We start from the raw sequence: 15107 nt of genomic DNA, 5'->3' as shown, positions 1-15107 counted from the left end.
TGGTGCAGGTTTAGCCGGTAAAGTTGGTTGATGATCATGGTTTTTCTAGTAAAGCCAGACAGACCAAAGTGTTTTGCTGATTAAGCTTTTTTAAACAAAAACAACACTACATTAGAAATTTATCCTGGTCATCAACTATCTTGTTTTGGTAACACTCCAGTCTAGGGAATACATATTCACTAGTAACTATTGATTTTGCCTCACAAACTCTTAATTTACTGGTTGTTGACAGGGCCGGTTCTTGACAGCTATAGAAGGGTGGGCTGGCAGATATCCTGTGTGGGCAATTTCATATATATACTGTATACTATACATCTATTGTTTGCATTTTCCGACCCTGAGACACAAATGGACCATCCATCATTAAATGACTGCTAAATGGACTCAAATAACTGGGATGGTCATTTAAGTCAAATCCTAGGCTATAATGTGATTTTGGGGAATTAGGTGGAGGGAGATGGATTTATTTCTGAAGCTGGATTATTTTTCCAGATAATTGGAAACAACAGGTTAAAAGCTACATATTGCACGCTTCTGCTTTTAAATCTTGTGTCGCGTCAGTCAGATTCTCTGCTACAGACAGATTGACATTGCTTTCAGCCAATAAAACAAACAAACAAAAATGACATTTTCTGGTGTTTATTGGTTAGGACTGTCAATAGCCCTTCCTTAAACCCTTCAAATAGCCCGCCTCAGATTGCTTTTCACCAATGTATAAATTGTAGTAAAATAAAATATAAGTTGTGGAGGATCTTAAAGGTTATATGGAGGAAAGGGAAAACTTTAAAACAGTGGCAGTTTGCAGAGGGAGTTTGGATCCCAAAAGAGGAAGACTCTAAGACCATCAGCCAGTTCAGAATCATCTCGCTTCTTAGTGTTGAAGGAAAGATCTTCTTCAGCATAGTTGCAAAGCGTTTGGCAGAGTTCTTCCTCAAAAATGGATATATAGACACCTCTGTATAGAAAGGTGGCATACCAGGTGTTCCAGGCTGCTTAGAGCACACAGGCGTGGTTACACAGCTCCTCAGAGAAGCAAAGGAGAACAGGGGCGATCTGGTGGTGCTGTGGTTAGACCTGGCCAATGCCTATGGCTCCATGCCCCACAAACTGGTACAGGAGGCTCTGGAGAAGCACCATGTTCCTGTCATAGTGAGAAACCTTATTCAGGATAATTACAGTGATTTTAAGCTGAGAGTTTCATCTGGATCAACAACATCAGAGTGGCATAGGCTAGAAGTGGGAATCATCACAGGCTGCACCATCTCGGTGATCCTATTCGCTCTGGCAATGAATATGTTGGTGAAATCGGCTGAACCGGAGTGTAGAGGACCCAAATCCAAAACTGGAACACGGCAACCACCAATCCGTGCCTTTATGGATGACCTTACAGTTACAACGGAGTCAGTGCCTGGAGCCAGATGGATCCTTAAAGGGCTGGAGAGGCTGATTGAATGGGCCAGGATGTCATTCAAGCCAGCTAAATCAAGATCCTTAGTGCTGAAGAAGGGCAGGGTGGTGGAGAAGTTTCGTTTTACCATTTCGGGAACTCAAATCCCAACCCTGTCTGAAAAACCAGTTAAAAGCCTGGGAAAGACTTTCGACAGTAGCCTCAGGGATACAACATCCATCAGAAACACCTGTGAGGAGTTGGAGAGGTGGCTGAAGATCGTTGACAAAACTGGGCTCCCTGGAAAGTTTAAGGCATGGGTATACCAACATGGGATTCTACCAAGGATACTGTGGCCTCTCCTCCTGTATGAGTTTCCGATTACCACCATCTCAGAACTGGAAAGGAGAGTCAGCCGCTTCCTAAGTAGATGGCTGGGACTCCCGAGGAGCTTAAGTAGCATCGCCCTTTACGGAAACACCTGCAAGCTGCAGCTCCCTCTAAAATCCATCGAAGAGGAGTTCAAGGTCTTGCGCGCAAGAGAGGTGCTGCAGTACCGGGAGTCTAGGGACCCTAAAGTCTCCGGGGCAGGTGTAGTGGTCAAGACTGGCAGGAAATGGAGGGCAGAGGCAGCAGTAGAACAGGCAGAGTCACGGCTGCGCCATGGTGTTCTGGTGGGAGCAGTGGCCAGAGGAAGGGCTGGGCTAAGAACCTTTCAAGTGCCCCGGTTCGACAAGGCTCGGGGAAAGGAGTGGAGACAGCTAGTTCAAGGTGAGGTGAGGGCTGCGGTGGAGGAGGAAAGGTCCAGCAAAGCTGTGGGAATGGCACGTCAGGGTGCCTGGACTAGATGGGAACAAGCTGTGGAGAGAAAGATCACTTGGACTGAACTTTGGCGGTCAGAGCCCCACCGCATCAAGTTCCTGGTGCAGGCAGTCTACGACGTCCTCCCCAGCCAATCAAATCTGTACACCTGGGGTCTAATCGATACACCAGGATGTGTCTTGTGCCAAAGAAAGGGAACTCTTGAGCATATCTTGAGTTGCTGCCCAAGAGCTTTGGGGGAAGGCCGGTACCGCTGGAGGCATGACCAGGTGCTCAAAACAATTTCAGAGAGCATCCAGGCTACTTTTAACAACTGCGGGAAGTCAAAGCACTCCAAGCTAACCATCAGCTTCATCAGGGCTGGAGAGAAACCAGAAAGATCTGCCAGGGTAACATCAGGGCTTCTGAACACTGCACAGGACTGGCAGATGAAAGTGGACTTGTGCAAACAACTTTAGTTCCCCCAGCATCTCGTCAATACCTCCTTGAGACCTGACATTGTCTTGGTATCTGAGGCAACAAAGAACCTGGTCATGTTGGAGCTCACTGTGCCATGGGAAGATCGAATGGAGGAAGCTTTTGAGCGAAAGAGGGCAAAATATGAATGCCTCGTAAATGACTGTCATAACCAGGGCTGGAAGGCAAGGTGCTTACCTGTGGAGGTGGGGTGCAGAGGCTTTGCAGGGCAGTCCCTCTACAGGGCCTACACTGCACTCGGCATCACGGGTGAGAGCAGAAGAAGGGCTATCTGCAATAGTACAGAGGCTGCAGAGAAGGCTTCGAGGTGGCTCTGGATCAAAAGAGCAGATCTGTGGACAAATGCTGCTAGGGCACAAGCTGAGGCTTGATCAACCTCAGCTGGGTCACCTGAAGGAGGGTGTCTGATGTTTCAAAAGACCCGAAACACCCAATGAGATCAGGAACATCAGTGATGATGTGCCCTAGCTTAGCATCAAACGATGTATCATTACAAAAAAAAAATAAGTGATGTCTTTGACTAGATTTTGATTGGGTCGACCCATGCCTATAGAGCCGGCCCTCATTGTTGAAACTTAAATGGTGCTCACACTATCCAAACCGTGCCCGGGCACGTTTGACCTTCAAAGCCTGGTTTGTTTGACGCGTTCTGGTTAATTCCATCCTGGCCAGCTTGCAGAGGTGGCACAGAACCGTATTTTTGTAAATTTTGTAGCTTCAGATTTCACTTTCTTCCTAAAACGCACTGATTTTGTACAAAACTCATTGATTTGAAAAGCATTGTGTCCCTGATTGACCAGCTAATCTGTACATTGTGACGGACAGAAATGTAACGCTCCTTACCATGTTTGAAAGATTTGCTCACAATGCATTGCTATCAGGAGTTAACTTACATGCTGCAGCGGGAGGAATTATGATAATGTCAGTCTTGTCTACATCACCAATCCCAGAAAGTAAACTGTTGCCTACAATCCGTCTGTTTGTTGTAGTGCAAGAAAAGAGATTTACGTTGGAAAACATAACATTTTTATTAAACAAAACATTTTAAATTGTACAAAGTAGTGCTGTTGGTTAGGATCCTTATTTTTTGTTTAATTACACAGAATTCATAATAAATTAATGTATTTTATAAAATGTCATAAAGCTGGGGCCCCCCTGGAACCATCTCGTGACCCCCAGATTGAGACCAACTGGTTTAATGTGCAGTGCTTCTGGGGGAGTGGGGCATGACTTGGTTGGGTTAGCCTTAATATGAGTGCGGTTTTACAGACAAGGCTTAGCTAAAGCCAGGACTAGGCCTTAAATTTAAGATGTTTAAGCATCTTTTTTGAACATGCCTTAGAAAAAGTTGTTCATTGTGTGTAACTTGCATATTTTAAAATCTGTAAGTGCAAGTTATTTTCTGTTGAGATAGCTCAAACATGTGTCTTAGTCTCGAACTAGCCTTAAGCCCTGTCTGTGAAACAGGGGGAGTAAGGTACAGTAGTTGCTGTAGAATTTAAAGTGTACACTCAAAAAAATTCCTTAGAAATTGCAGCTGGGTTGCCGGTAACTTACCGTAGATTTAAATGTATGTTTTTTACTGGCAACATTTTGGTCAAAGTTAAATGAAAATTAAACATTTACAAGTCTTTGTCTTTACAGAGTAAAACTAAAAAAACAGCATCAAGCAAAACGTTTTGGGAAACAAAATCTGTAGCAAAAAACAGAAAAAGGTTGATGATGATTTCTGGTTCCCAGAATGCTTTGCATGAGGCTGTTATTGTATAGTTTTATTCTGTAAAGATAAAGACTTGTTAATATTTAAAATTTATTTAACTTTGAACAAACTCTTGCCAGTAAATAACATAAATGTAAATCTACGGTAAATTACCGGCAACCCAGCTGCAATAACATTGTAATTTCTATGGATTTTTTTACAGTGTAGGTATGGGCAAAATTAAGGGATGAAATGTGGTCATGCATTAATATGTGCTTTATAATTACTAATAAACAGCCAATATGCTTGTAATAGGCAACTTGTTAAAAAATTAGAATAGGTCCCATACTTAAGTGTTATTGTTGTTTTTTATGGTACTGTAGTTAAAAGGTGCTTCAAATCCAGTACAACGTTTTCCTGAAAATGTATGTACTTACACTTTATTTCAATAGTACACTCTACTAACTATGAATAACTGTAAGAGGTAAGGTTAGGTAAGGGATTAGGGTTAGTAAAATAAGTTGACGTAGTTGCAAAGATACTTCATGTTAGTAGAATGTTAAAATACCCATCTCAGTAAAATAAATATTAAGCAGACAGACTACTAATACTCTAAATACTGGTAAGACGAAAAGTTGCCAAATATTGGGCTGATATTCAACTACTTGTAGATTGACATCTGCTGACATTGATAGATACCGAGTTTTGTTTTCTACTTACTGTTTCAAATTATTATGTTGTAAAATCCAAGGAGTGCAGTGCGTATCAGGAATTCAGTTGTCTTTGTTACCCATTGTTACCCAATTCAAAATAATCACACAGTATTAGTTGCCATGTGTCGGCCAATGTTTAATAGTGGCAAAATAACCCTTTTTTGTCTAAATGGTTCTGTGAAGGACCATTAACATCTAAAGAACATTTCTGTTTATAAAAGGTTCTTGATAATGAAGAACTAAGATTATAAAAAATGTAAAAAATATTTTTTCTAAGAACTTTTGACTGAATAATTCTTTAAGGATTAAAAACGGTTCTTCTATGGCATTAATTTAAATAACCTTTCACAGCAACTTTATTCTTATTTTAATGGTGATTCATGCCATAGAAGAACATTTTTGTTAAAATGGTTCTATAAAGAACCTTTATTATTTGAAGAACCTTCCAGTTTCACAAAATGTTCTTTGTGACAAAGAAAAAACAGTTCTTACAAGAAACAGAACTTTGGCTGAAGGTTCTTTGAGGAATCAAAAATGGTTCTTCTATGGCATCTGTAAAGAACGTTTCAAGCATCTTTATGTTAATAGAGTTTGGAAGTTCATAATTTTCTATAATTTTCTATTCTTTGTGTCGGGGCTGGTACTTGATAAGTTAAGGAGCTGGTCCTATTGGGTTTAAATCTAAACGCTTGACTTGAGTGCAACACAATGAATCCATAGACAGCTGAGGAGCCTCAATTAGAATAACAAATACAAGCAGGGCTTCCCCTGTCACACACGCACAATGCACACTCGTCACACACACAATTACTCTCTTACTCGCACACACAGAGATTCAAAGTGCCCTCTCGGTGTCTCTCACGCACATGCAATTTTCACACACACACATTTTCCTCTTTATTTTCGGTGTCTCTCTCACACGCACATAGACCTCTTTCTCTCTCTTTACTTTCTCTGGACTCTATAGGGCAGAAAACAATAGGTAGTAAATAATCAAATTAAACGCATGTTTTAGCAGAGAACTGCTGGAGTCTTTCAGCCCCATTAGCTCCAGAAAGGAAGGTGGGAGAGAGGGAGAGAGGAGAGGAATGGACCGGGAAGAGAAACAGGGATGGAGACAGCGTGGTGGAACAGCATGAGGAAGGAAAGCTGAACACTTGCCAGACCATCACATTTGGCCCAAATGAGGCGTACACTAATGCTGCCCCTTTAGGAAAGAAGAACTGTGGGTGTAATGTGTGAGAGTTTCTTTGCTTCCTGTCTGTATCAACCCTTCAGATTCACTGGCCACCCAACAGAAGCTCTCTTCCTGCTCTAAATAGCTTTTTAACTTGTAGTGTGTCAATGTTTGTGTGTTTGTACTTGCATGCTCATAGTGAGTGAGGCATACTTTTGTTTTATCAATGTAATTAGCTCTTATTGCCTACGTTGCACACACAGGCATCTATCTATTATGGCAGCATCCTAAATGGAGTGACCCATCATAAGTGATTTAGTTTGCACATTAAACATACTGAGACTTTTGGGAAATATAGTTTTTAAATATTCTAAACTTTTTCACTTAAACTTTTTAGTATTGTATGAATTATGCACCTTAAAAATACATCCACTGGATAATTTTTTTTGCAATACATTCTGGGATTGCTTCCTCTGAGAAGGAAACAGTCGATGCCGCCAAAGAAATTGACCAAAATAGTCATCTTAGGAGGCAGCATAATAAAGACGTCTAGCTTTCGGAACAACCGAGTTAAAATGCTGCCTATGGGGCAGCTCATTAGCTTTTGGAACAGAGTGTGCTCCCTCAAATGTCTCAGCACAGTTATGTTTATTGTAAAAAATACGCCTGAAGACCTCTTCGGTTGTTTATGAGTACAATAATGTTCATACCTTCTTATATTGTCATTTGTACAGCCCCCTAATCATTACTCAAAACTAAACCTCCCATGGTGCCCCTCATCCTGTGTAAAATAAGATCACTCTCCATTTCCCAGCTCCAGTTAATTCTGCAAAATAGTTTGGTTCACGCCATTGTGAGCTTTTATGCAGTTGTCAGAACTGTGGCCTGTTTCGTTTGGGGTTAAACCTCAAATTGTTTAGATGATCAAAAAATCTAAATCCTGTAAATGGGGTCCAGAACCTTTATGATCCGGTCCGTGAACACATTAAAAAATATAAATATATAGACTTCACAGAAGATATTTAGTATCCCAATGCAGTGATAGTTTTGGGATTGTGTTGGTGTCAAGAATACACATCTAAGGTTCATTTAATACAAAAACAGGGAACATTTCACTTTGAATGTCAGAGTACATTGTGCCAACCCATTTCTTTTGTTATTTTCATGCGTTTAATCACCGCCATCAACCTGACGTTGCCTCTATGAAATCTGATCACAAATGGTCACAGGATACGCTAGTTCTGTAAATACCAGGTGTAAACTATAATGCGTCTTGGCTGACCACTTCCATCTTGGGTCATCGATCACCTAAGAAGGATTTTAATACCTTTTGTAAACAGGGCCTGAGTGCTTTCAAAAACACCAGAATTAAATTCTGTAAAAAAATATTTTTCATTAAACCCACAGACCATAAATCATTTAACCTGCCACATTTTGCTGTTGAAATATATGTGGCAAATATAACTTTAGCATTAATTTACATTATGCAAAATCATAATATTGTTTAGTACAAGGAGACTGTTATAGTCACACCCATTACAGGTAACTGTAACACTTTTAATATATAAAAAAAATATATATATATATATATATATATATATATATATATAGCATTATTTTTAATTGTAGAATTTTTATTAATATAAAACAAACATGCATCTTAAATAAGAGCAAGCAATATGTGTACTTAACTTGTATATTTGCATTAATACATAATTATATAAAAGTTATTTTAATGCTACATAAATAAAATATTTAATTAAAGTCTTTGGCCTCAGATGTCTTGATAAGAAATGTTTATTACTAATTTTACAGATTTAAGTCGTACATTTTTTATAAAATCCAAGGGCATTACTTTTCAAAGCTAAATATTAAACAATAAACTTTTAAAAAGGCATAGAAACTCTTATGTGGCAAAATGCAAATAATCATTGCAAAATCAAGATCAACATTTCAGAAAGGGCACCCACCTTCTACAGGTTTTATAGGCTACTGTTAAAGAAAGAAGAAATAAATTATTATTTTAAGATTAATTAACTGAAAGGTTATTTGTGAAAACCCAAAAGAACTTTGGCACCTTAATTTTTTAGAAAGTGTTGTGAAATACTGGTGGTCTAATTTTACGCCAACAAACTGGACGGCCAAAAGCATTTTTAGAGACTTTATATATCACACATTATAAACACTATATACTGTTTGTTAAAAATAATAATTAAATTATTATCGAATAAAACATCATGTTATATGATACTGTAATAAAACTTGGCATTTGTATCACGTACGAACCACGATTACATTATATATGATAATATAATATGTCAATCACTATGCATGAGCGTCTCTCTCTCTCTCTCTCTCTCTCTCTCTCTCTCTCTCTCTCTCTCTCTCGCTGTAGGTAAACCTAAGCAGCGCGAGCACCAGTTCAGTCACTGGTGGGGAGTCGCGTGTATCAGCGCTCCTCTCTGGATATCGTCTTCATCTCGTCGTTTGAGCGCTCCTCCTGTCTCTCCTCCGCTCCTTTAATCCGTGTCGCAGGAAGAGAAAGGAAGAAAGGGGAAAGGGCACGCGAAGAGAAGTGAACCGGTCCGCGATTCATTCCAGATGGCTGATTCTGAATCAGTGGATGAGATTGGGCTCATGGGTTCAGGGCTGTAGAGCTGGTGACAGGCGGCAATTCTCTCACAGCACTGTCTCCGGTTTGGCTTTAGGTAAGGAGTGGGGATCATTTTCGGGTAGGGTACATTTAATTTGTAACTTTGGGTTGAATGTTTCGTCTTTGCATGCGAGATTTTGAGATGCGCTGTGTTGGAATGTGACGCTTACGGTCACAGAGATGCTTTCGCGTTAAATGCTCGCGTTGTCCGTAACGCCTTCGCGGTTGTTTAGAAAAAATTCGATAAAGCGAAGCATTCATTGATGTTGTTATACGCGTTTGAACCATGATGCCCGCCGGTTTACAGTATTTTAGGTTTACCTAAGCCACGTGTGTGTATGTCGCTATAAAATAGTCGCAATGTCTCGGGTCAATTTTAAAACTTTCAGAAACAAATATTTTCTGACTAATAACCTAATAGCCTAATTTTAGTACTTTGACAATATTCTAACCCAGTCAGACATAAATAGCAATTTTGGGGATAATTGTTAGATAACTTTAGCATAATGTGTACACTGTATGGAAATATATGCTATAATTAAAATTATCCGTCTTCTTTAGATTTTCTTTATTACATTTATATGTAGGTTATTATTACTGTCATAAAACTCCACTACAATTAACATACTTGGTATTTTTGGAATGTGGAAATGAACTCACTCCGTTATAAATGAGAGTGCAGTTCCAGTATGTGAAATAACTTGTCTTATTTATCAGTGTTACTAATAATATACTAATGTAGGGATACTATTTTTCTCTGTACAAAGAAGCGCCGCCTCGCGGGGAAATAAACACACATGTACACACACACACGTGCGCGAGCGCACACACATTCGGGACTTGCTTCACTCGCTAAATTTAAAGTTTTCTGCAAACATGGCAGAATAGTAAAATATAATAATACGCTGAAGGAACACAAAAATCTAAGAATAATCACAAACTGACTGTGGATATACTGTATGAAATGTTTGTATCAACATGATCCATTCCTGTAAGTTAACTTTTAAGTTAGTTTTGATGCTGCATGGGTGCTCCTTTTCTAATCTACACATTATATAATTTGCCTCTATCTTGCATCCCGTCCTTTTTGAATTTCCCTGTGATGTTACCGCTCAAGGCTGTATCTGTTATTTCAATCTCATGTAATTCATGATTTCGTTTAATTACATAGTCCCATGACACAGACCAAGATATGCAAATAAACACTTAAACTTAAGAGCTAACAAGCGTTCTCCTAGAATTTAACAGTGCTGTTTGAATGTATGATGACATTTTCTTACAACCTATCCTTAATTTAATTTTTTCCCCAGCTCTGTGTGTTAGGATGTTTTAAAGTGAAAGTATACACATTAACTACCATTCTTTTAACTTGCAGAAGAAAGTTTGAGAAATGTATTTATTTATGCATTTGACAGAAGTTTTTATCCAAAAGTACTTAGAGTGCATTCAAGCTATATATTTTTATCAGTAGGTGCGCTCCCTACTGATCGAACGCATGCACTGATGCTCTACCCATTGAGCTACAGGATGCACACACAGCATATTTAGATTCCCATTAGAATAATGATGGCTTTCTCCCTTAGAGCAACCTAGGGGCTCCTATTGGCTCAGCTTCCAACTTCCTATTTATATACGGCCAATCAAACACTCCTCCGGGGAAGTGTTGGCCACATCTGGTGAAGTGTTGATTGAAAACAACCTGAAGGCTGATGGCTGTATTGCATCTCCAAAGCATCCATACACCACTGATGAACATGTCTGTAAAAGAAACACACCAAACACTTCTGAGATGATAAAAGAAGTTCTACTAACAAATGAATTTGCTTCTCTTTTGTCATCTGTTTTCTCTCCAGGTTTGTTGGAATTCGGGAGAAATCTCAAGACATGGAGGGCTGTTAGTTTGATGAAGAATACAGAGAGTTGTTCTGTTGTTTGCAGCTGCTGACTTTGTGCCAAATTTCCAATCAGAAATTCCCGTGGCCTGCCTTTGAAGCAAAATTGCCAGTTTTGTGAGATGGTCACATGACAGCAGTATGATTTTCAATTTGCAGCTTTAGGCTCGGCTTAGAGAACAGTCAGACTCTCACTCCAACACACTCCCACACATGTGCGGCTTTTGCCATGAATTTGGCCACCAAGCTGCGGAGGAATCTGAGGAGGCTTGTCATCCTCCTCGCCACCTTCTGTATGGTCAGTGTTTTAATTTCTGCTTACTACCTATACACAGGCTCCACCCAAGAACTGGATCTCGCAGACCGCGCCTTAGGCTCGGACTGTGCGCATCTCCGAGCGCTCCCTTTCCATCAGTCAGAGCCTCGGACGCCTAAACCAATCGATCCGTCTCGGAAGGACCCAGTGGTGTTGGTGTTTGTGGAGAGTCAGTATTCTCAACTTGGACAGGACATCATCGCCATCCTCGAATCCAACCAATTCCAGTACCACGCCGAAATCGCTCCGGGGAAGGGCGACATTCCCCCGTTAACGCACAAAGGACGTGGACGCTATGCATTGGTCATCTACGAAAACCTTCTCAAGTATGTTGGGATGGACGCGTGGAACCGTGACTTGCTGGATAAATACTGTGCCGAATACAGCGTCGGTGTCATCGGATTTCACCGTGCAAGTGAAAACTCCCAGCCTGCTTTGCAGCTGAAGGGTTTTCCTGTGACGTTACGAACGAACGTCGCACTTCAAGACTGCTGCGTGAACCCACGCTCGCCTCTGCTCTATATAACACGGGCTGAAGTTGACCGAGGGTCATTACCGGGAGAGGATTGGACTGTGTTTCAGTTCAACCACTCCACGTATGAACCAGTGCTATTGGCCAAAACTCGACCTTTTGAGAATGGGGCAGGACAGACACTAGGTGCCCACGGGCTCCATGCTACAGTTGTACAGGACTTGGGTCTGTTCGATGGGGTGCAGCGTGTGCTGTTTGGTAATGGGCTGAGCTACTGGTTGCACAGACTCATACTGGTGGATGCCATTGCCTATCTCACAGGCAGGAAGCTGTCGCGATCACTGGAACGCTACATCCTGGTTGACATTGACGATATTTTCGTGGGGAAGAAAGGGACACGAATGAATGTGAATGATGTTAAGGTAAGAGACAATTTAATTTGAAAAACAAGATTTGGCCAATTTAACTTGAAACTTCTCACAAGTCACAAAGTAATTTCAATGTGTTTCAACTACACTAGTAATGAGAACATGAGAAGAACCATTAATAATTATTAGACACATTATTTTGTCTGCAGTGCCTTTTTGCAGGTGTCTGAATGTTTTTGTGTGGACTAGAAGGGATTTGTGTGTGCGTGCGTGTGCGAGAGATGTGGTGTGTGTTTGTGTCACTGAATTGGAGTGGGTGTCTGAGTTGGTCTCAGTCAGAATAAAGAGGCTATTTAGGAGGACAAGAGCAGTAAAATGGTGTTCATTCTGTCTTTCACACACTCATTCATAATCTCGTTCCCACGTTTGCCCCTCTCTGAGGCTGCTCAGCAGACTGAAGGGCTGCTAACGCTTCATTGTGAGATGACTTCATGACTTAAAGAGGTTTAGTAGCAAGTGTCTGCAATAATGCATGAATTAATATGGATGTTAAGCAAAAGAATTAGCAATAGATGCACCAATAAGAGGGAGTCAAATAAAAAAAAAGCATTTTTAAAAGATTCATATGCACCTTTAGCCATACAATGACAAACCAGCCACAATAAACAGCTGAAACCATAAAAGTTTGGGTGATGACAAGACCAAAATTTAAATAATTTTGCACTGATCTTATCTTGCCCTAACCATTGTCTAACCGCTGATTGCACCCAGAATAATAATACAAAAAAAATGGGTCAATGCGTGTAGTTTCTACATTACAGAACCAATGCTGTTTAGGTTTAAGGACATCAATGTGCCAATGTGAAAGCATACTCTAGTTAAATGAGATAATAGTGTATTTTTATGTGTTTAATTTCAAAAGTTCCTCACACAAATCTACCATATGGTTTCTGAAGACAGAAGTGCAAGGATCTACTATTTGTATGGTGCTCATTTTGTTATTTTTGCATCAATTTATTTTAAAATTGTTTATTTATATATTATTGTGCATATATATATATCCACTTTCTTAAAAAATCCCAATAATTTAATCACCACCATGTCATCTAAAATGTTGATGTCTTTCTTTGTTCATTCGATAAGAAATTACGTTTTTTTTTTTTTTTTTTTGAGGAAAACATTCAAGGATTTTTCTCAATTTAATAGACTTTATTGGACCCCAAAAGTTTACAGTTTAAAATTGCAGTTTAAACACAGCATCTAAGTGCTCTAAATCATCCCAAATGAGGCATAAGAGTCATATCTAGCAAAACGATTGTCATTTTTGGCAAGAAAAAAAATGCACTTTTAAACCACAACTTCTCGTCTTGCACCAGCCGAGTGATGTGCCAGCGCGACATCACGTAATTGCGTAAGCATGCCGAAAAGTCACGGGTTACATATGTGAAACGCACATTTGTGGACCATTTTAAACAATAAACTTACACAAAGACATTAATTAGTATCATTCCACATACAACAACGTTGGAACGATCCACTTTCTCCATCCTTGTAAACACTGGAGCAGTAGTTTCCCATACGTCATGCATGGTCTTTTGACATGATGACGTATTACGTGAAGTGGCGTGTCACACGGCTGGTGCAAAACGAGAAGTTGTGGTTTAAAAGTACATATTTTTTTATTTTTCTTGACGAAGATGACAATCGTTTGGCTAGATAAGACCTTTATGCCTCGTTTGGGATCATTTAGAGGCCTTTGAAGCTGCATTTAAACTGTAAACTGTTGGGGTCCAGTAAAGTCTATTAAAATTCCTAATTTCTTCTCGACTGAACAAAAAAAGACATCAACATTTTGGAGTAAATTATCGGGATAAAAATGAAGTAATCCTTTAAGGGCAGTCTTTATAGGGATTCAAATATCTATATAATAGTGCAGTTTAGGGATGTTAACAATTAATCGATCTTCAAGTAATTGTTGATAAGAATTAAATTGATAAAACTTAATGATTGTCGAATAAGCAATATCATGCACGTGTGTGCGGAGCCTGCGCAAAACACATACAGCCAGAGAAAAAAATGAAGCGAGTGTGCAGAATTTAAACTACCATGATCACAACGGTCCTCAATGCCAAACACACACCTGGGCTTTTTAACGTCATGCGAGCTGAGGTGACGACAGGAAAAGTGCCCTCTGTGTGCTTTTTGGATATAATAACAACAAACAGTTTGTCAACGACTCGGAAAGCGAGGTGAACAACTAGAAAAATAACGCTTGATGATAATGAAACTTTTATTTTAACATGTCATGGGCATCGACTTTCATGCGACTGTTGCAAAGTGCGAGTGTGAGGCGGAGTTATACACTATTATACAATATTAGTCTATTAGTCATTATATTTCATTACGAATTAAATTGATGGTTTTATCAAAACACAACTTCATTGACTCATTTTACAATCCCATTGTCATGTTATTTAGACAAAATAAAATATTTTAATTAGCGTGAGGAAGCTGGCGTTTTTACGCACACTTTTATGTCATTGGCTATATACCGGTGCACAAATATTGCACAATTTCAGTTAAGGATTATTTGATTGATTGATCATTAATTTAAACAATCATTGAATATGTGAAATTGCATAATTACAGTAAAATATATTGCAGGTTAACAAATATTTGTGTTTTGCGAACATGCTTTTGGTCACTGTATAAACTGACATTGTATTGCAAGAGCTGTGTAAAAATATTTTGAAAAAAAATTTTTCCTACACCAGTGTTTACACTACCACTGGGTTAAATTAACCTAAAATGTGTCCACATCTGACCCAACCATGGGTTGAAACCATGCAGCATTTTGGGCTATAACAATTCAGCACAGGTTCATTCAAACCCAGCTGGGATAGTGCATTGTTTGCCAAACCATGCAACCCAGCATTTTTATAGAGTGCACTGAAAAGAACAGACATACAGGCATGCATATCTCTGCAGCTTTTCCATAAATATTTAACAAGAGGGATTACAAATTGGGTACCTAACATTCACACATCCTTGTCACAAATCAAGCTGACTGACTCCCATTATTTTAAACTATCGAATCCGTCAGACACTGGGAGTGATGGGCCTCATGGCCC

At 39.5% G+C, this 15107-nt stretch overlaps 1 protein-coding gene and 1 pseudogene across 1 annotated transcript in view; both read left to right on the top strand.

The window, feature by feature from the left end:
* LOC135736147 (uncharacterized) overlaps positions 1-3057 on the top strand; it is a 29393-nt pseudogene extending 26336 nt beyond the window's left edge.
* Positions 3058-8701: 5644 nt separating this feature from the next.
* Positions 8702-15107, top strand: part of ndst3 (N-deacetylase/N-sulfotransferase (heparan glucosaminyl) 3) — a 74989-nt gene continuing 68583 nt past the window's right edge. The window contains exons 1-2 of the mRNA XM_065254633.2: positions 8702-8983; positions 10782-12030. Of these exons, the coding sequence (XP_065110705.1) occupies positions 11050-12030 (981 nt within the window). The 5' untranslated portion in view covers positions 8702-8983; positions 10782-11049. The remainder of the gene's footprint in view (positions 8984-10781; positions 12031-15107) is intronic.

The sequence above is a fragment of the Paramisgurnus dabryanus genome, chromosome 4, assembly GCF_030506205.2.
Source record: "Paramisgurnus dabryanus chromosome 4, PD_genome_1.1, whole genome shotgun sequence".
Taxonomy (NCBI): Eukaryota; Metazoa; Chordata; class Actinopteri; order Cypriniformes; family Cobitidae; genus Paramisgurnus; species Paramisgurnus dabryanus.
This window is presented reverse-complemented; position numbering and strand designations above follow the sequence as displayed.